Consider the following 22,529-nt stretch of genomic DNA (forward strand, 5'->3'; position numbering starts at 1 on the left):
ATAAAGCGCGGATCTTCGCACACAGCCAGGCACATAACTAACTACAATAATTTAGTGCCACCATTACTTCATTATCATGATTAGCATCATCATTATCATTATGTATCTGTCATCCTTAGGAGAGTGCAGCCTTTTTGAAGGGAAGGACCATGTTTTATTTACTGCAATATCCCTAGAGTCTAGTATCTCCCTGGGAATCTAGTAGTCCCTCAAAAAAACCTGTGCAATTAAGATTATGAGATTATAATTATTTTAATATGTTTTGCCCCTGCTTGGGGGCAAAAACTGAATTTCCATCACAGTTATAGCATCATCCACAGCGCCTGCATGGAGGAGGCGTAAGGAACTATTTGTTGATGAACTGATTGTCCCTTAACCATGTGGGCTTTGAGGGAATCTGGGTGTTTGGAAGACAAGCAAAGCCAGTGAAGCGCTAGCCCTCTCTGGACAGCATGCCCTAATTACAGAGAAAGAAGCAGCCGAAAATAAACATGCAGCCTTGGTACTGGCTCCCCAAACTCTAACCTACAAAGACCCAGCACAATCACCAACAGGGACAGAACATTAAAAATGAACTTTAGTTAATTATCTGGGGGAGAAAAAGAAGCAGAGCATTTAAAAAACAACCTGCCTAACTTTAAAATTTATGATAAGAAATCATTAACTATTATTTGGGTAAAAAAAAAAAAACCAAAAAGTGAAAAAACCCCCTCCAATTCTATACTATGGCTTGTTAAAGGATATAGGTATTTTTAAACCATGATGTTCACTAAAGCTCCGAGATAAAGAACTCTTGCCTGTACTAATAATGCTCGTATAAAAACGGGGGGGGGGTGGTGAACTTCTTTTACATAAAAGTGGGTGACAGGGTAGAGTTTGTTATTAAAAACAGTGTAATTCTTGAGTTTAGATTCCACGTGTTGTTTACATTTCCCTCTATGTCGTTTCTGAAGAGGAAAACGCTCGTTTCCTACTCTGTAGCGTGGGGAGCATCCCCTCATTTCCATCCAGCAGCCCTTCAATATACCACAATCAAAACTTTAAGAACTATCGTGTGATCTGCAACTACAGGCAAAATCAGACTAACCTCATTTTCATTCCTCCCATGTTAAATTTGTTGCGTGCATAGGATGTGTCAGGCACTGTGCTGGGCTCTTCATGTGCATTATTGTCATTTGAACCTTACTGTGACTCTTTGAGGTAGCAAGTAATAGTCTCATTTTATAGAGGCAGAGACGGAAGCTCCAAGAGGTCACGTAAAATCACAGAGCTCATAGAGTGTGCAGCCAGGACTTGAACCTAAGGTTGTCTGACTCCAAAGTCAGGCTATTTGAAAACATGATGTTTCCTTTTCTTTTTCTTTATAGTGATTTATTTATTTATCACGAACAGAGTATTTTTTTTTAAGTTATTTTATACCTTCCCCATTGGGCACAGCTTGCTACTAGGAGAAGAGATGACAGGCGGTAACAGTTCAGGGTGCAGGAAGGAACAGCTGAAGCCCCACATATGATAACTTGTTGTCAGCGTCTGCTCCATGTTATCAAAACCTATGTCAGCACCCAGTGCCAAAGCAGACTGCAAGAACACACAGTTCATTTACCCTCACAAGAGGGTAAATAAGCCAGGGTGCCACAGGGGCCAGAATGGCAGGAACCATGAGACAAATTAGGCTCTTTTAAGAAAACCACTGATGGAATTATAAACTGTGATAGAGTAGAGCATCTGGCATGATCATATTGAGTTTTTCATTTGGCATTTTGTTTAGTCAACAAGCCCCATGTGTCCTCAGCTCCCTTTCATGCTGACCAGAAGTAACCAAAGAGCTTACTTTGACCAGATCGAGCTTTGATCTACATTTAAACTCACTGTTGTAGTCTCAGGCAGGACACACACCCATGCCAATCTGTGCACTCACCTCTGTGTTCTGTAAATCACAGTCAGCAGTGCGATGATCACAGCAGTAATCAAGCCATAGTCCAATCCCAGGAACAAGGAGGAAACAAAAGTGGTAAGCCAGATGGTCTAAACAAAAGACAGAAAGCTTTAGGTAGAATCATGTGAAAAATTTCCTAAGAGTTATACACATACACATACACACACACACACACACACACACACACACACAGAGTACCTAGCCTTGTTGCCTAACTGGATACTGCATATAATAACTGGCCACAGTAACTTATCTTTCTCACATTTTTATCAGCAACAATACATTTGTTGCTACGACATATTCACCTAGCAATCACCTTTGTTACTTACCAGCTCTATCTTGCTGGTTCTCCAGAAAAACGGGAGATCTGAGAATTGCATAAACATTCCTTTCAGGTTGACGATCACAATGGCCGACAGCACAGCCTGAAACACAGCACATTCATGCATGCCTCTCCTCTTGTGTCCAGAGACGCCCTTTGCTGGCTCCTCACTGCCCTGCGGCTGCCCTCCCACCGACCTTTCCCCACTCACTTCCTACAGGGAGGTGATGGTACATGTGGAGACAAGAACACCTGGATTTTCAGGACTTGGTTAGCTAAAACGGGCCTTGAAAACCAGGCTTATATCCTAGTAGCAAACCTGCATGTTGGTCAAGAGGTTCAGAATTAAATGGTACTCAAGGACTTATCTCACCCATGGTCTTCCTGCTTTATGATTTTCTCTATGCTATAGCATTCCTGAGCTCTACTAGATTAAATGTTCCAGTAACCAAATGTTTTATGAGTGTAGGCCTTCTCAAATTTTTAATGGGAGTATAAGGTCATAGAAGATCAAAGAGAGAAGGACCATGGAGATTAGCCAAGCCAAAACCTCCACTTTGCATATAAAGAAACTGAGAATCAGAGATGCTGAGATGGCTTTCCCTAGGTACCAGTTGCTGGCAGACTGTGGAACAGGATATTGAGATCCTAGCCTTGGCCCTTTCTCATACCACTTCACTAGGGTTACAGTAAAAACCCATGAGACAGCCACAAAAACATAAACAAATAAAATAGCAAAATCTCTATACATGAGAAAACCTCACACCAAGTCCAAGCTACACACCTGGGGTAATGATTCAAAGAGGAATCCAGTGGCTAATATGACCAGCAGAATCATTAACGAGGCCAAACAACCTGCAAGCTGAATGAGAGAAGACACATGGAAGGGGCTTTTAGGAGACCTGAGTAAGAGGCGGGGCACAGGTTGGTCTTAGTCTTTTGATAATCACTGTGGGAAGATATGGCTTCACATAAGTCATCCATACCATTACATAAACCTGTAACTCGTTCCCACTCCCTTTCTGAGGTTTTGGTTCCTCATATAGCCTTTAAACAGAAGCTGAAATATTTAAATACCCTGAATGAAATGCCCGTGCCAGGGGTGGGGGAAAGGAGATGTATGGTGCTGACCCAAGACTCACAGGGGCCAGAAGAGTTCAGATAAGACTTTGCCATCCAAAGTGGTAGCCACTAGCCACATGTGGCTATTTAAATTTTAAAAAGTAAAATTAAATAAAATTAAAAATTCAGGTCTTGGTTGCACTAGCTACATTTCAAGTGCTCAAGAGCTACATGTGGCTAGTGGCTGCCATACTGGACAGTACAAATATCAAACATTTCCATCACAGCAGAAAGGTCTATTGGATGGTGCTGGCATCCTGCCCATACTCACTCTCAGGCTTTCATGACAACATCCTATGTCTGAACTTTGAGGTTTACTGGTAGCAGGGAGTGTTGTTTAATTTTTCGATTTGACTGGCGAATATACCCCTTTTCTGTAGATTCAGTTCCTTGTGATTTGCTTCAACCAATCATGCCTTTCTCTGATTCATACACAGCTCACTGGAGCATGGATCTTCAGGCAGAATACAATCAACAGATTAAAGTTTATCACCCAAATCACCAGACCTTGGAGGCCAGTTGCATACGCACCTGTGTCTTCCCTCCAGTTCCCTCCTGAACAAGGCTTCGAGACAAGGAGCATGAAATTGAAAACGTCTGGAAGAGTGAGCCAATGGAATTGCACAGTCCCAGGGCAATGAGCTCCTTTTCCACGTGGAAGCAAAACACAAAAGAGATCAGTTATTTTTCAGGAAGCCAGGCATGATGGCCCGTTTAATGCACATTTTCAGCAGTACAGGCTGTCTCTTCATTCTCTTTCCAGATACAAGAATTTGTTTAGCATGAGTTCAAAACAGGAATTAATGCATAATCTAAGGTGGGAAAAAAACACCTTGAATTTTTATTGTGTTGGAGATAAATGCTGCGCTCACCTAGCCCCCTCTTTCCCAAACACACTCTCTACACAAATAATGTTTTTGTTTTTAAAGAAAACTGCAGCAAAAGGGACACAATATTTTTGTTGTTTAAGAGAAAGTTATTGGTGAATAGGACTACTGGCATCTTTTAAATGCCTGGGCTCTTGCTCATCAAGGAACCCATGCCAGTGTCCTCTTGGGACCAGTGAGTGAGTCCTGATCTCAGGGCAACTTCCGGTTTTCCTAGATGGATTACTGTGTCTCGTATGAATATGGAGCGTCTAGTCTCCTCTTAGAAATACAGTGTGAATTTCTAAGATAAATACACACTGGGTATTTATCTTAGAAATAAATAATGGCTCATGGTATTCAGATTAAATACTTTATCTGTAGCTATCTTATAAAAGAAGGCGGCAAAGAATGTATTGTGGAGTTTAAGTGATGAATCATAAACTCAAAGTTCAGTGAACAAAGAGAAGGCTTCCTGTGGAGTAAAAATGGTTCTGGAAAAACGTTAGATTCTCAGGCTGTGAGCTTTAAGAATAGGGATAGCGCCTAGAGGAGTATGGCAAACTGTAAACCTCCGAGTGGAGATCGCACCTACTGATGAGGTGACGTAGGAGCCTGTACCTCAGTGTTCTGATGATTTAAGGCACACAAACCATGAAAAAACTGTAGTGTTGAATAAATACATGCTTCAAATACATCCGTCACCAAACTAATTTTTTTTCTACCAAGATGGAGAAATCCAGTTTATTTGTCTCCTATAGTAGAGCGAGATGATTGTGCCACCAGGAAACATCCGCAGGCAATTAATGATTTTTACCTGATTGCCATCAACCTGGTAGCCATGCTTATTTGCCAAGGTCTTGGCCATTGAGATGGTCACTGAAAATCCAACGATGGCTATGGCAATGGCATCCACGTACACAAGGTGGAAGAGGCTGGTGTCCGGATTGGCCGGAGGTAGCAGCCTGAAAGGTGAAGCTGACTTTAACCTGGGCATTGTGACCACTGGAAAAAAACATGCAGCTAGAGGGGAGCATTGTAGGGGGGCATTATCTGCAGATGAGGTGATCAACACTTGGGTACCTGTTTGGCAAAAAGCAGGGCCCTCTTTGACACACAAGTTCTTTCCAGGCCCCAACCCCAGAGTGCCGGCTTTCTACCTGAATGGGTTATCAGCAGAGATCAAATGCCGTTTTATTTAGAAAAGGAGTAACCTCATACCTCACGGCACCCCGTATGGCAGGTGTAAGTAAGACTCAGAGCAGGAAGAGGAGAGGGTCAGCGAAGCACTCAGATGCCACAAGACATTCGAACCAAAAACTGAGGTGAGGGGGGAGCTGGACAAGGGCTATCATATCAGAGAATTACTACTGTCCAGGCAGCACGAGGTACTCACACTCTCCCTTGCTATTTGATGTAAGGACCCTGCTTCTTCCCTGGATCCCTTCAGGTGAGTGTCTAACATGGGAAATGAGCAGCAGCAGATTATACTCCTTGGGTTACATCTGGGAATCTTAGGAATCTGGAGGGGCCAAAAGTGCGGCTCCTGGAGCTCCCCAATGGGGAACCTAATTTTTGTGGTCCATTCTTATAGTCTGGAACCTGTGTCCTAAAAGAACAGAATAGGTGTTCCCCAGAATGGTATGGGGGAAGGGGCAAGAGAGGTTTTCAAAGGCACCTGCTCCAATTCAAGGCACTGGGCTAAATAATAATATCAATTAATTGATGCACAATATTATTACTGTTACAGTCACTCATTAGGTGCCTCCTCTTGTGCCAGGTTCTGTGTTTATCTATCTCCAACAGCACTGTGAGCTAGGTACCATTATAATCCCCATTTCACAGATGAGGAAAACGAGGCATAGTGAGGTCAAGCAACTTGTCCAAGGTCAAACAGCTCATCTATTAAGTACAACAAAAACCACAAAGAACCCGTCTCTCCACACTATTTCGCATACTGTGTCATATCACAGTGACAAAGGGGCTGTCTCAGGTTCTGAGGTAAGGGAAAGGGAGGGGAGCAAAGGCAAGGAACCTAACATATGTTAAGCCTAGATTATGTGCTACATGCTTGATATATGTCATCTCATTTGCCCTCACAACAATCCTTTTAGATGGGTGCCATTATTATCCCAATTTATATGTGAAAAAATGGATGCTTGCAGATGTTAAGTAATCTGCTGAAGATGGAGCAGGGAATCAGACCCAGGGGGTCTGACTATAGAACTTACTGTCCTTTCCTTACACTTTGCTACATAAGCACTAACCAGGAGAGAAGGCCTGGCAGCAGGTTTGGGTCTGAGGAATAAGAATATGAGAAAAGAATGTATGCTGCAATGAGTTAAGAGAAGTAAACCAAGGAACATGATATATTGCCATGAATGGGATCTCTTAAGAGTCAGCTGTCACTTTCTGGACACTGTATTATATATTTGTGTGTGTGTGTGTGTGTGTGTGTGTGTGTGTAGATAAGTGTGGTAGTTTGTTTCCAAATACAACCACCACCAGTTCCTCCCATACTTCTGTGTGCTGCTCCCCTATCTAGATGTGGTCTGTTTCCCCTCTGGTTGAATCTGGGCTGGCCTTGTGATTTGCTTTGACCAGCAGAATGTGGTGGGAGTGATGTTGTATGAGTGCTGTAAGCAGCCTGGCAGCTTCTTCTTTTCCGTCCTGTTGCCCTGAGCTGACACATGAAGAACCTGTCTGCCCTGCTGGAGACCCATATGGAGAGACGATGCCAGCCAGCCCTCAGCTGTTCAGCCGCCGCAGCTGAGCTGTCAGACATGGGAGCGAGGCCTTCTTGGATCCTCCAGCCCTGGTCACCCCTTCAGAGTCCGCAGCTGCCTGAGAGACCCCAAGTGAGACAACCTCTCAGCTGAGCCCCACCTACACTGGCAAACTGCGAGCAAGTAAACGGACATTGTTATAAGCCACTGTTCTTCGGCAGCGAGACTCAAAGATCACTGAAGCAGTATGACTGTATATAGTTAGGAAGTTAGGGAGGCATTATTGGTTGTCTGCCTGGTTTTGCGCAAAGTTCCAGAAAGATAAGGTTTCTGGGAAGCCAAGTTTCAAAAAGGTAAAATGTTCTTATTTTTTAAAAAAATGTTTAGCTCTCCTAGAGCCCGCGTGCCACAACTACTGAAGCCCGTGCTCCTAGAGCCCGTGCTCCGCAATAAGAGAAGCCACTGCAACGAGTAGCCCGTGCACTGCAATGCAGAGTAGCCCCCGCTCACTGCAACCAGAGAAAGCCCGCGCGCAGCAACGAAGACCCGACGCAGCCAAAAATAAATGAATAAAATAAATAAATTTATTTAAAAAAAAAGTTTAGCTCTCACACATAGAGGGAAAGCAACATATTTGGGTATAATGCAATAGGGAAAGGAAGGTATTAGGTAGGAATGATGGTGGCATGTGAATTTTTAAAAGGAGAAATCTAAGTGTGAGAATTCACATGTAGATTATTTGTGATTAGTTATTGAATAGGGTTATCTACTGGATCCAAAGACACATGTTTATCACATGACGAATTATGTTAGTGACGCAGGTGTGAGGTAATGGAAAGATCACACAACTGGGTATCAGAAGATTGAGTTCTGGGTCCAGGCTGGGACATACCAAATTCACTCACGTCTCTCAAATGTCGCCTTCCTTGATACCCTACCTAAAACAGCAACCCCAGCCCCTCCTATCTCTTACCTGGCTTCCCTTGTCTTCATAGCATGTCTCACTATTGATGTATTGTCTATCTCTCCTAGTAGAATATAAGTTCCATGAGACCAAAGACTTTTTTGCTTGCATGTTCACTTTTGTTTTTAACTGCTGTGTCCCTGGCACATAATAGGCACTCAATAAACATATGCTGAATAAATGGGAATAAATGAACTTTCTTCTCTGTTAAATGAAGATAACATATATCAACAGTGTAATTGTGAGCATCAACTGACATGGGGGTATGAAACTACTTAAAAAATTATAAGTGCAAATAGAAAAACAAGGATTATCACTGTGTTATACTTTTACATTGAATCATAAGTAACACGTTTATGACAGCAATTCGCTGAAGTTGAATGCAGGCTTCCTCCTTCAACACCTGCTCCCTGGGGTGAACTTTGGCTTAAAGAGCAACTCCTGCTGCCTGTGCTTCCCTGGAGATTCTTAGATGGTTCCAGGGGCAAGGCCTGATCGAATATACCAGGTCCTGTCAATGTCCAGCATCTGGGCAAATGTCTGACTCTCCTTTTGGAAAGAGAGAACAGGTGGCAAGAAAGAGACAGCACCACGAACAGAATGACAGAGACACGCAGAGAGGTACAGAGATAGCCAGAGTATCAGAGAGGGACAGAGTGAGACCAGGAGAGGCTCGTAGTCACTCTCACTCCTTCAAATATAAAAATAATAGTAAAATTTTTAAAATGTAGAATTAGGTAAAAGAAAAACAGATGAAGCAAAGAAGTAATACATGATTTAAAACTAGAAACCTGGTTGAAATAATGAGCCATAGAACTTTCAATTAACATGTCTTCAATGTGCACTGTGCATGCCAAATGCTACACTGGCCGCTTTAGACACATTTTCTCCTATAACTCTCACAACTGCTCTTGAGATAGTCATTAATTACCATGCTTACCTAGCAGGGGAGGAAACTGAGGCTTTGAGAGGATAAGTGACTTGCCCAAGGTCACAAAGCTACTAAGTGGCAGGCTAGATTTAGGTCTTTTTGCTTTTAGCTCCAAAGCTACCCAGGAAGAGATCTAAAAAACCGATAAATGCTTAATAGGAAACAGAACAAAACGAAAAACCACATGCCATTGTTGGTAGAACTGTAAAATGATGCAACCACTTTGGAAAACATTATGGAGGTTCCTCAAAAAGTTAAAACAGACTATCATATGATCCAGCAATCCCACTTCTATGTATATATCCAAAAGAACTGAAAGCAGGGTCTTGAAGAGACACTTCCACACCCATGCTCATAGCAGGATTATTCACAATAGCTAAGCGGTGGAAGCAACCCAAATGTCCATCAACAGATGAATGCATAAACAAAATGTGGTATATACATAAGGTGGAATTTTATTCTGCTTTAAAGAAGAAGGAAATCCTGTCACATGGTACAACATGGATGAACCTTGGAATATGCTAAATGAAATAAGCCAGTCACAAAGAAGGCAAGTAGTGTATGATTCCACTTACGAGTACCAGAGTAATCGGATTCATAGAGGTAGAAAGTAGGGGCTGGAGGGAAAGGAGAATGGAGAGTTATTGTTTAATGGTATAGTTTCAGATTTGCAAGATGAAAAAGTTCTGGAGATCTGTTTCACAACAATGTGAATATACTTAACACTACTGGACTGTACACTTATGAATGATTAAAATGGTTAAGTTTTATGTTATTTTTTTTTTTAACCACAATAAGCCACCCCCCCCCCACACACACAGCCAAAAAAACCAAACTCAAAACCCCCCAAACCCTCAGCTATTTGATATGTAGGAAAAAAAAAAAAGACTGTTCATTGCAATACTAAAGCAGGAGTTGGAAGCAATAATAGATCCCTTGATTATTCAAGTCACACTGTTACTTGAAACTATTTTCCTACCCCAGAGGAAGTGTCCCAACGACATCCACATTGTATGATTCATTCAGGTTAAACCCAGCTGAAATGCCAGTTCCCATAACCACCTGAAACAGACACAAAACCAAACGTACTTTTAGAAATGAACATTCAAACACCACAAAAATAAGCTTCAAAGAACTTGTTAGCCAAGCCAAATCTATTCTCACTTTCTTGGTTTTTTAAAAAAAGAATTATAGTTAGCTTCCAGCAATTCTAACTTCTCCTAATGACCCTTCTCCACAAAATTAAAATGGACTCTACAGTCTCCTTGTGGCCTGGAGTTCTTTTCTCTTTACTTTGTTCTGTTCCATCCTGAGGCATTTGGCTAGTTGGCTACAAACAGAAAGAAGCCATAAAGCCTTTCAGGAGTTGGCTTTGCCTTTGGGGCAGGTAAAATGAGGCTCTGGCCAAGGTGGCACAAATAAAGGACATGAGATACGTATTGTGAGGGTGGTACAGTGACAGCATATCATTGTAACACGTAGGTTTGGATCTATTGCACAATCTTCCTATGGACTTTTGTTTCCAGGACAGCAGCACCAAGGTGGTTAGAGGCCTCCACCAGCACCCCATGGCTATCTTCTCCCATGTCTGTTGCCGAGTCAGGGTCAGGGTGAAACCGCCCATCACAGAGTGTCCCTGTACGTAAGGTTGCCTGGATTGTCGGGGCACAGATTCAGTCTGTGTGTAAAGTACAAGCCTTAGTGAGCTACAAGAAGAGAAAAATAACAGAAGGAGAGACAGCAACTTTCTTCACCCCAAAGAACCGCTGCTTGTAGAACTTTCTGAGTGGGTTTATCCAGGAGTGAAGGCATAGGGCTGCCCAGGGAAGGGAGCCAGACCCCCACCAAAGCGGGCTGCTGCAGGGAACCAAGAAGAAGGTAAGCTCATTATCAGACACAGCAGCCTGAGAGACCAAGGGTGTGGCTGCTTCTGGCCGCTATGATGAAGTGCCCCTTCTTTGTTGGTTGCAATGTCTGTCACCCTTAATTACATCTGTTGATCATCTCAAACTGGGGGAGTGCCCAGACAATTCAAATCCACAGGATACACAGGGCTCAAGTTCCTGGAGCATCAACTTTATGCAGCAATAAATAAATTCAAACCAAAGCTTTCCTACCAACACTAACAGATGCATTTTGAAATAGAATGCAGAACCCCAAACAATTTTATGATAACAAAGGAACTGTATGTTTAAAGAGAGTCATGAAGATTCTGTCCCAAATTTTCCAGTATGGCTTCCCTCTCCCTTGCTCTGAGGAGCATACAGGTAAGAAGTTAAAAAAAACCAAAAAAAAACAAAAAACAGGTTCAACCATAATTATAATGATAGAATTCTGGAGAACCATTGCCCTGGAAAACATGAAGGAAACTTCAAAGGGAATCTGGAAAGTGGACAAAACTAGGAACCCAAGCCAGGAAAGTCAGTCTTCATCATTTACTTCATGATTGGGGCTTGCCTTTCTCCACTGCCATGCGAAGGAGCTGAGAACCTCTTGCTGTTCTCCAAGAGGAAACAGGAACTCTGTGCCCAACCCCAATGAGAGAACAGGTCTTAAAACAGTGAGAGGCAGTCCTATTCGGGTATAGACAAGACAAAAGCAAGGAAAAGGGTCAAAGGGACTGGCTTCTTTGTGAGCTATACGAGCCAGTGGTTTTCGTGGCTGGAACTTTTTGCTAGATTTGGATCAGACACCTATACTTTTTATTTCTTCTCCTTGTGGCTCCCAAAATACACCAAAGTGCTCCAGGGTCCCAAGGAGAACTCACCAGGACACTGTGGGACATGACTTTCAAGGAAAACAGTGACATCTGTCAGACACCATGCAAACTTCTAGTTTGAGGTAGTTCACAGTTTCGATATTAGTTCCTACTACATTCCTTTCAGTCATACCATATGTTTGCAAAGCTGGGCATTCAGTGGTCACTGTGATAAAAAAGCAGGTACCATGCAAAAATCAAAGTGAACAGGAAATGATGGTAGTGGTGTCCATCTGATTCCCAGGTTTGAGGGATTGTGAAGTGCCCACCAGCCGCCATACACATTCATTAATAAATTACAGTGGTGATTTAAGAATGTCATAAAATATATTTTATTTCAATTTATGTGCATTATTTTTACAAACAGTTCTTAAGCTGTTAGACATAAATACATATGAAGTTGTTTGGACCTTACTACTTAGTAAATGGAACTATTAGTTAGGTATTTCTTTTGGCCTAGGAGTGCCAGGAACCAAGAAAGTTTGGGAACCTTTGTCATTTGCTCTTTTCAGAATGGAAACAGCTTAATTTTTTCAGGTTATTAAAGTTTGTATGTTCATTATAAAACAATTAGACAATAAAAGCTTTGAAAAAGAAAAATCTCCATAATTTCACTCAAAGATAATTTACATTCATATTTTTATGGACTTAGCTATATTTTAAAAATCATCCATGACTCTGCTTTAATGCTTTTCTTTTTTTTGTCAGTGTATTTGTAAAAGTTCCCCTTGACAAATTCCAACCTTCTCTTGGCAGAAGTGAGAGAAAAGAGGTCGAATTTCCTCCTCCCGGGTCCACTTCTAAACCCCTCACAGAAACAGGTAGGTGTATGCTGCTGGAAGTTGACTTACCGCAAAGAACTCTAAAGGGATGGGTGCTGGCAATTTCTCTTTAAATCTCTCATTAAACTCCTTGCCACCCAGCAGCAAACCAAAGACCATCAGCCCAACGCCTAGGGAACACACGTTGAGGTTTTTAACATTCTGCAACACAGCAACTGTACTCTGTAACACAGTGAACACTGGATGTTACATCAAGCAAGAGCCCCTGAATAGACAGAGACAGTCTAGTGCTCTAATTCACACCAGCCATCCCATTAGTGGACATTTCTAGCTAAAGGTTCTCAGGCTGAAGTCTCTCTCTTTGCAGCTTTCACCAATTAGGAGCCATTTTTACCCAGTCATACAGCTTGGTAGTTGTAATCCTTACCTGACAATCTCATACTACAGTGTTCTTTGCTATGCTAACATCTCAATGTAGAATCGTAAAATTCAGAAAAGTAACCCTGAAGCTGAGTCCTGAGCATTAGGAAAGGATTAGGGGTACTATCAGCAAAAAAAAAATCCAAAGGTAAATACATACAAAAGCTTTTAGGAGCTGAAAGAGGGAGAAATCACTGTTAGCAGATGAAAGACGAATCAGGTGAGCTTTGAAGGAAAGAGAGTAGCTGAAGCTTGGAAAGAAGCCCAGGAAAGGTAGAGAAGAAAGCCGCTTAATTTCCTCCTAAGGCTGCAGTCTCGGCACCCCAAATGCAGTCAGTACTTATCTGGACCCTGGGAAAGTAGGTTACCACCGAGTCCAGGCTACACACCTTTCCTATCAATGCCTGCCTAGAGCATTCTCTAGTATGCTTGTCTGTTCTATTTCCTTTGTGACAAGGCATTTTGAGAAATCTCAGAGTAAGAAGCATGTTACCAGCTATTATGGGAAACGAAGAATTTAGTTATTTAGGGAATGCTCCCACAGTTGGACTCCATTCTAATCAATGAAGGACTCAATTTAACTGTCACTTCCTCAAAGCGACTTTCCTAGACCCCTAATCTAAAGGTCTCCCTATTCAACTTTCAGAGCAGCCTGATTTTTTCTTCATAGCACTTAAGACAATTTGTACTTAATTACACATTTATGTGATTAGCAGTTTACTATTTGTCTTCCCATTGGACTGTAAACTCACTGCTCTGCCTAACACAGTGCCTGACACATCAACACCTACAAAGGCTACAGATCTCTCATTCCAAGGATAGCTTTAGCAGCATCTCAGAAGTTCTGGTATGTAGTACTTACACTATCATTTGGTTTTAATTATTTCATAACTTCCTCTTTATCCATGGGTTATTTAAAAATATGTTTTTGGTTTCCAAATGTATGGGGGTTTTAAAGCTATATTTAGTTACTGATTGCTAATTTACTGCACCATGTGAAACAACATTGAATTTTTGGAATTTGTGATCAGTTTTACATGACCACTCTCAACGTGATCAGTTATTACCATGTTACCTACGTGCTTGCAAATAATTTATATTTTCTGAGTTGGGTGGAAGGATCTATGTATATTTTATTAGATTAAACTGGTTAATTGTGATAGTTAAATCCTTTACAGACTTATTTTTTTGCCTGCTTGAGTAAGCAGGTTTTGAGGAAGATCTATTATCCCATAATGCCTTTAAATTATTTGTTAGTTCCCAAAGATAATCTAATTTGGTCTTAAGAAAAAGCTGTTTCTTTAGCTAACTAGAGTCAAGGTGAAATAACCAAATAAATACCTAACCAGGGACTTCCCTGGAGGCGCAGTGGTTAAGACTCCACGCTCCCAATGCAGGGGGCCCGGGTTGGATCCCTGGTCAAGGAACTAGATCCTGCATGCCGCAACTAAGACCCAGCACAGCCAAATAAATAAATAAATAAATATTTAAAAAAGACCTAACCAAAAAATTCCTCGTGAGGTAGATAGTACCATATATTAAAGAAATGACACTTTAAGGTTTAATTTTCCTTGTAGTGCTCTTCTCAGAAAAGCCTTAGAATAACTAAATCTTCTCCATTTTATTGAAATTCTTGGAAATAAGAAAAGTGAGCCTTGAAGGTAAAAGAGATACAGAAGAGAAGGGGGAAAAATAAAGAAGGGAAAACAAGTACCAGTAAGTCGGGAAGTTGCTTACTTACATACACCACTGAAAAGATCCCACTGTACCGCTTTGTTTTAACTCCAAACAGGTATTTTAACATGGAGGTGAAGACATGCACAGCTGCCGCAGTGGTAAACCCACGGACCAGGGGCTCCGTGAGATATATGGCCACAAATCCAAACCTACAGACACCTAGGCAAAACTTTTTTTTTTTTAATGACAAAGAAACAAATAAATCACATGATAGGTCAGGAAGTTAAAGCCAACAGAAAACATTAAAAAGTTCTTTCTGGACCATTTTCTAACACTACAAACTTGCACCTGCAGCAAGTAAGTAGCTAATAAATCAATCACTGGTTATGCAGAAAACAATGGAAGGTCTGGAAGGGCCTGGACCCCACAGAGCAATAGGCACCCCCGAACTCTCCCTGTCCCTCAGAAGTGGGGTAGGCTTAGTCATGTCACTCCCTGTTCCTTCCAGGCAGGTAAGAAATGCCCTCTTCCCATTACTAACCCATCCCGCTTCAAGCTAGTCTTGCTTTTGGAATCTCTAAAGTACCCAACTGAAGCTAGCTAGCTCCTATTCAGTATCAATTTAAGTAAGGCATGCAGTGGGACTGGCGTTCCTCAGCTATGAACCCTGAGCTCTGGAGTTTTGCTGGCTGACCCTGTCCACCATGTAGACCAGCCAAGTGTGCTCAACAGATAATTATTAAATGAGCAAATGAGAGCCCATTTCCACATCTGTGAACCTTACCTGAATGATTCCTGAAAGTAAGGTCACAGACATGGCGACTTTCACTCTCAAAGCATCTCTTGCCTCCGTACCGTTGGTTGCATTTACTCCTCCTGGAATGACCATATCATCTGGTACTAATCGAACAGCCACGCCGCCTATCATCAGGCTAATAACTGCAAACGGACCTGAAATAAGGGAGCATTAATCAGGGAAATTATGTTCAGTGTGTCTGATGTGGTTGTTTCCAGTACCCCAGGAGACACAGGTGAGGTCAATAAATCTTCGAAATAACACTGCACTGTGACAAAATCTTCCACCCCACACACTCTTCTAGAACCCTGACATTTCCCCATGAAGAGGTGGTCTAATTCCTGTCTCCTTGAATCTGGGTGGACTTGTGACATGCTAGTAATCAAAAGAATGCAGCAGAAGTGATACTGCGTGACTGCTGAGGCCAGGTAACAAAAGGTGATGCGGCTTCCACCTGAGAGCTGTACTGCTCGCTTGTGCTGCAGCCCTACATGCGAGAAAGCCCCAGTGAGGACCACGTGGATTGAGGGTGAGGGCGGGAGGTAAGAAGAGAGGGAAGGGGAGTCCAGCCTTCCTGTAGCTGCTCTGGCTCTAGCTCCCACCTGACTCTTAACTGCTTGAGAGACGCTGAGCCTAAACTGCCCAGATGAGCCCTTCCCCAATCCTGACCCACAGGGACTGTGAGAGATAATCAAATGGTGGTTGTTTTTAGCTGCTAAACTTGGGGGGGTATGTGTTACCCAGCAACGGACAGCTGAGACCTTGTGTGTGTTGGCTGGTGGCAGCCTCAGGCAGCATTAACACTATTATGAAATCCATATAAATCTGATCCTAAATACACTAAAGAGAAACCAAGTACAGTTCAGTGCCTAAAATAAGATGAAAATGCATTATATGCATAGTAATTAGGAACTTGCAGTATCACTAATAAAATAGAGGAAAAAAACAGATGCAGGCAAATTGTATTATGAACTCAAGCACTTATTTCACAGATTTCAACAATTGCTCTTTTTACACAAGAAAATTGTCTTTTTCTATTATGCCCAGATTATAAGAAAGCTGTTAGTTCTAGAAATCTTGAGGGGGAGTGTATTCTTTAAAAGCACCTATTGGGTATACAGTAACAAAAGCTGTTACTAAGCAGATGTCCTAATAACAAACATGCTGTCTCTTTGGCACACTGCAAAGCTTGGAAATCCAAAAGGAAAGGTACTAAAATATCAACTATAAGGTTTACCTATGGATATGTGTCTGGAGGTTCCAAAAAAACAATACATGATAACGGGGTAAAATGAAGAGTACAGGCCAAACACCGGAGGCACAGCTGCCAACATTGCAAAGGCTAAACCTGTAGGATTAAAAACCAAACAGAAATGGGGAGCTCATTAGAAAACAGAGGGCTATGTGTGTTTTTCTCTTGGTTCTTTATATATGATGAACAAGTGAAAATCATGTTAATTTAAGCAGATGTGTTTTAACATGCCCACCCTTCCATCCCACTCTTACATGGAATCCTATATTTGTGTTCAGAGAGTCCAGGCTGAGACAGTTTTCCTTGTCATCTCCTCTTTGCCAGGGGTGGATTTTTTTCTGCTTTATTCTTTCCCAAATTACATAACGGCAGAAAGGCTTACTTGACTGGTGCAGTTGTAATCTGGTGTTGATGCCCAAATGCCAGCTGTTTCTCCAATGGGGTGTTTTCAGGGTTCTCTGGAGACCCGTTTTCAACGAGGAGCTCCCACTGTACTATTCCCTAGCCGATGTAATGCCCCCTCCCCCTGACCTAGGCCCCTTACAGGTTCCAGTTCTTACGCCTCCTCCAGGTTCTTTCTGCTGGCAGCTGCTCATCCTGTAGGCAGACTTCTTGGGCAGGTACCTTTCAAATGAGCCAAGCCTGATTACCTCCCAGGGCGCCCAGTTATCTGATGCTTTTCCCCAGGAAACTGTGCAAGTGCAGGCCACGCCCACAGGAGGGGTCCTCTTCATTCTGCTGTCATAGGCAGTTCACACCCCTTCATCTGTAGATTTATTTTTCTTGCAAGAATTAGGCAACAGTGCCCACAAACTCCAGGGGACACACGTCCAGTGTTCCGAGTGATTCTCTTGCAGTCCTTCCTTAACTTTAGGTGGAGGGGAAATGCATAGGGCTTTTTGCACCTTTCTCTCGAAAATTCTCATTCCAAATCTAATATCAGTCGTCTTGTCCCCTCACATCCTGTTGGAGTGATGCACTAAGGAGAGAGCATGTGTGTCATTCACTCATCGTTTTGCATGGATGGCCTGGAATCCCTCTTTAGAGCGTGTAAGCAATAAACACCCTTTGTTCTCAGCTTTGGGGCCTCAGCCAAGTATCTGGAATAACTAGGAAGTTCGTGTAATGCATTGTCATGTTGCGGATAAGAATATTTTAGCAAAAGAAAAGTTGGGAAAGCATCCTTACTTCATATGTAATAATATGGTAACTTTAATGTTGCATTAAAAAAAAAATTTTATTTCTAGCAAAGAAACACATGTCCATAGTATAAAAAGCCAAGCAGTACTAGGGAGGCTCGGAGGAAAAGCCAGCACTCTTCTGCCTTACTCTAGGTTCCACTCCCCAGAAGCGCTCACTTCTAACTCTTTCAGCTGTTTTTCTACATTTATCTCCGTTTTTCTAAATCAGCAGTTCCTACATGAGAGGATTCTGCCCACCCCCAGGGGACATTTGGCAATGTCTGGAGACGTGTTTTATTACCAAGCCTGGGAGTGGGGCTGCTGCTGCATCTAGTGGGTAGAAGGCAGGATGCTGCTACCCACCCTGCAATGCACAGGATGCCCGCCACCACCAATGTACGTGGTACAGGCTGAGAAACCCGTCTACATAACATGTTCACATTGTTCGTGGTTTATCGTTGTAGATATAAACTGCTGACATTCTATAATGCCTATTTTTTCAGATTCCCCTAGGTTATGATTTCATGGTTATGTGACTTTTTTTTCCTTTCAGGAAAGTTTTGGGATCTTCTATTTATTTCTGGTATTCTGATATTTTACAGTGGTGTGTCTTGTTTTACGTTAATTTTTCATTAATTCTGATGGGTACCTGATGGTTGCTCTCAGTCTGAAAGCTCATGTATTTCAATTCTGAGAATACTCTTTGTCACTATAGCTCTTTTCTCTGGGGACAGCTGGCTGACTGCCTTGTGCTATAAGTTCCTGCAGGCTCTCTGGAGCTGAACAGGGCAAGGAAGAGCCTTTGCGAGCTCACAGTTCGATGGGTAGATGTTTACATAATGTCTACAGGTCCAAAAAAGTTTGTGGAATGGCATTTCAGTGAAAACCCAACTAGGCAAAATTCTGAGGACTTCCTTGACGTCTTCATGTACACGCATTTACTGCAGCCACTTCCTGTGGCTCTGTCGGTCCAACTTGACTGAATGTCAGTCTAGCTCCTATTTCCCACTCCAGGTGCCGAGCCTCTGTCTGCTCCTCCCCCGCCCTCACCTCTGTCTTTAAATACATCCCTTTCTCTATCCTTGGGGTGTTGGTGCCAAAATTGTGTGGAGGATGGTCCTAAACCTGATTTGAGGCTTTTGTTTAACAGATTTAATAGATTCGAGAACTCAGTCACTTGGAAAATTAAAAACTCAGCTAATTGATCACTGGGGAAAATAATTTTTTTTTTTTTTTTTTTTTTTTTTTTACAAATTGATTGTTCAATAATTAGTTTTTGGGAAACTGGAGAAGGGAATAGATTTTCAGCCAGCTTACCTAGAGGCTGTTCAAGCCGTTATCACCTTTTGACCACACTGAGTCACTGTCACCTCTAACTGGTCTCCCTACATTCATCCTGGTGACCGTCTCGCCAGCCAAGTCCATTCCCCACACGACAGTCTCAGTGATCTCTTACCAGAAATAGCCAAGTGAAAAAAGCTCGCTGACAGCTTTCGTCGCGCTCAGAATGAAATCCAAAGGGGCCTGTCAAGGCTGTGCAGACCTGCCACTGCTCGCCTTGCCAGCCACCGGCCCCTCATTCCCCACACTCCTAGCACCCGGCCTCTCTCATAATTCTTCAGACACCCAATTCTCTTCTTGCTAAATGCCTTCACACATGCTATCACTTCTTCCTGAAGTGTACTTCTTCTCATTCTTTACCTCCCTCCTACTCGTCCTTCAGGTCTCACTTCAATCTCACCTTCTTAAAGGGGTTTTTGTGACTTACCTACTTAAATTAGGTCCCCCTAGTATCATCATGTCAGAGTGCCCTGTATCTTCCTTCACAGTGTTTACCATCATTTGCAATTAAAAACTGATGCATGCTGTTATGTGCTTCATGTTTCTTTCCCTGATTGGACAGTTAGTTCCAGGAAGATGGGGACGGCCAGGCAGATACTTGATAAATGCGTGTGAATAGATGAATAATCAATGAGTGTTTTCTTAAATTCTTATATCACATATAAAATCACGCAAAGGCACAAGAATTCAGTATATCATGGTCCCTTGTAATAAGAATATGGACTTAAAAGTCAAGAACCTGAACAAGGACAACCCCTGAATGAAACACAACATTGTAAATCAACTGTACTTCAATAAAATTTAAAAAACAACAAAAAAACAGCAAAAAAAAGGACAACCTCAACAACATGCTCATGGAATGACTGATTAACTTAGCGAGAGAAAGGCAATGCCCAGCCAGCTCCTAAATGTACTGGTCTGTAAAACAGTATTACCACATTCTACAACTAATATCTCCGGGGCTTTTAAAAGGTTATTTAAAAGGGTTATTTCTGGAGAATTCCTTTAAACAGGTGAAGGTTACTAGAACGATAATGATAAAAACTATGAATTTCCAATCACGATGAAATTAAACAGAAAAATGGTCAAGCAACTGTTTGAGGAGATGGTAGCAAAGGAAAGAAAGAAATGTATTCTACTGACCTTGAGGAAGCTGCAGCACTCCTGTGCTTATGCCTGAGACTAAGTCACCCAACACATACTCCTTGAATCTGTATGCAGGCAACCACTTGGTTATGGGGAGGAACATGTAAATGATATTTCGTATTTTCTTAGGAGTACATCTGGAGGACAAAGAAATAGATAAAATGAGGACCATTTCTGTAGAATTCACACCAAGGCACTTTCCCTTCCTCATATCCTGGAGCAGTAAGGAAGAATTCACAACTGGTGCCGAGGATGACTCTTTTACTCTGCAGAGGTCAGAGACAAGAAGACCTGCTTATTATTATTATTATTTTTTAAAAATAGGAACATCTGAATTGGTTCCATTCTAATGCTCTACAACTGACCATGAAAAAAAAAATTAGCTTCAAAATAGTTGAGATATCCCAGAAGCTATTATTTCAACAGGTGAAATCATTAATGTGCTTTCTGTGTTGGTGTAAAGTGAAGTAGGGGAATTATTTACTGATTGAGTTAACTTTTGAATGTGGAACCAATGACCAGCATCTACCCACTTAGTTTTCCCTTTCCTTATAAAATGAAGGAAATTTACACAGGTATTATGAGCTTTATGAACATGTGTTCAGTGCTTTAGGGTCTTTGATTAGGCAAACTCAAAACACCATTTGTCACGGGAGCACTGTAGCTAAGTCTATGTCTGGTTGTCTTGGTTAGGTGAACACCATGCTGAAAAAACCAAGGCTTTGCATTTAATCCCTGCATCGTTTAATTAACTTTGATACACAGACTATATTCTGGACCTCAGCCAGTCCTTTTGCCAGTCTATGCCTATAATCAAAGACATCAGTGAGTAAGAGTATGGACAGATGAATTCCATCACCACTATGACAGCCTCAAGTCCTCCTGGTGATGAAGAAGCAACTTATTCCATTTAAAAGGATAATGCATTACTGCAGCATGCATGGTATTTTATACAGTGCCTTTAGTGGTTAGGAGTATCCGGTAATTAGATGTAGGAAGATGCAGGAAGCAAAATGTGAGGCAACTATGGCAAGAGCAATGAATTTGAGTGAAACAAACCAGATTTCACAGCAGTCTCCCGGTTTAGAAAATTGAGATATTAATAACAGCTGCATTTATATAGTGCTTGCCATGTGCCTTGCACTTTGCATATATTAATAGGTTTTAACCCCAGTAACTCGATGATGTAAGCACCAATTACTATTCCCATTTTACAAAGCAGGAAACTCAAGTGCACAGCTGGTGGGCGGTGCATATACTTTTAACCTCTCGTGATGTCACACCTAGAGCACAGGGTCACTGTGAAGCTTAAATGGACCAGCACAGAAGCTGTGGTCTCAAGGGTTCAGGAGGCAGCAATCAGATGGTCTGCAAAATCAGGTGTGCAATCAGGTACACATGTCAGGCACACATGTATTACACAGCCATGTTGCTGGCCTGGGAATGTTAAGTGTCCTAAGACACTGAGTGTCCTTGATAGCTTAGGTTGGGGACTTAAATTCATAGATTCAGGGTGTTGCCACATGGAGTAGAAGTCAAGTGGGAAAAAGAGGGGTTGGAACATTCCTGAGAGACAAATGGAAGAGGTGGATATTATGTAGGCGGGTGGAGAATTGAAAAGCGGGTTGTTTATATAAACCTTTATATAGACATAAAGCATAGAAGGAATTTAATAAATATGGTGCAAAATGTAATGAAGCTTGTGTTCCATCAAATATCTACCAGTGAAGGAACTGTGTGGACAGCTCTGCAGATCACGAGTGCTCACCATTTGTCTTTCCCTCCACATCGCCAGGTTCTCTTTATACATTTGACCTTGCTTCTCTCATAACTGAATGACAGATTAAAGGAAATAGGCTGAAACAACATACGTGAATGCCTGTTTCAGCTTATCGCCGATGGAATCCGAAATCTTGTCCTTCTTGTGCAGTCTTTCTTGGAGGACCAGATGACTAAAGATAGGTCTTTCCACATAGTACCGCTGGGCTGCTTCAAGGATTTCATTTTCTTCAGCATGATCCATAGTACTCTGAAATTATTCATCAATAGCAGAAGACGAGCATTTCCTGAGTTTTACTAAGGGAGAAAATAAAAAGTCTACGTCAGATGCCAAAATCCTACTGATGACTGTTCCTATGCACCTCTTCCTGGCGGTATTATTGCAAGTTCTTCTGAGGACCTCTTCATCTTTGGACACCCAGAGCACCTAACCTAGTGATCTGGACAGAGTAGGCACTAATAAATGAAAGGAAAGCAAAGTCGGTAAAAAACATGTTGTCACTCCCAGGGCAACGAGGGGGTAGTGTGCA

At 42.0% G+C, this 22,529-nt stretch overlaps 1 protein-coding gene across 2 annotated transcripts in view; it reads right to left on the minus strand.

Annotated features, from left to right (window-relative positions):
• Positions 1–22,243, minus strand: part of SLC26A5 (solute carrier family 26 member 5) — a 29,523-nt gene extending 7,280 nt beyond the window's left edge. The window contains exons 1-12 of one of the 2 annotated variants that reach the window (XM_007177314.2): positions 22,092–22,243; positions 20,218–20,357; positions 16,538–16,648; positions 15,289–15,455; positions 14,569–14,733; positions 12,477–12,629; positions 9,847–9,929; positions 5,064–5,211; positions 3,912–4,025; positions 3,043–3,120; positions 2,266–2,361; positions 1,919–2,025 (exon numbers count right to left, since the gene is read on the minus strand). In XM_007177314.2, the coding sequence (XP_007177376.2) occupies positions 1,919–2,025; positions 2,266–2,361; positions 3,043–3,120; positions 3,912–4,025; positions 5,064–5,211; positions 9,847–9,929; positions 12,477–12,629; positions 14,569–14,733; positions 15,289–15,455; positions 16,538–16,648; positions 20,218–20,357; positions 22,092–22,243 (1,514 nt within the window). The remainder of the gene's footprint in view (positions 1–1,918; positions 2,026–2,265; positions 2,362–3,042; positions 3,121–3,911; positions 4,026–5,063; positions 5,212–9,846; positions 9,930–12,476; positions 12,630–14,568; positions 14,734–15,288; positions 15,456–16,537; positions 16,649–20,217; positions 20,358–22,091) is intronic. The other variant, XM_007177315.2, reaches the window with a different exon arrangement.
• Between the last annotated feature and the right edge of the window lie 286 nt (positions 22,244–22,529).

The sequence above is a fragment of the Balaenoptera acutorostrata genome, chromosome 7 (genome assembly GCF_949987535.1).
Source record: "Balaenoptera acutorostrata chromosome 7, mBalAcu1.1, whole genome shotgun sequence".
Taxonomy (NCBI): Eukaryota; Metazoa; Chordata; class Mammalia; order Artiodactyla; family Balaenopteridae; genus Balaenoptera; species Balaenoptera acutorostrata.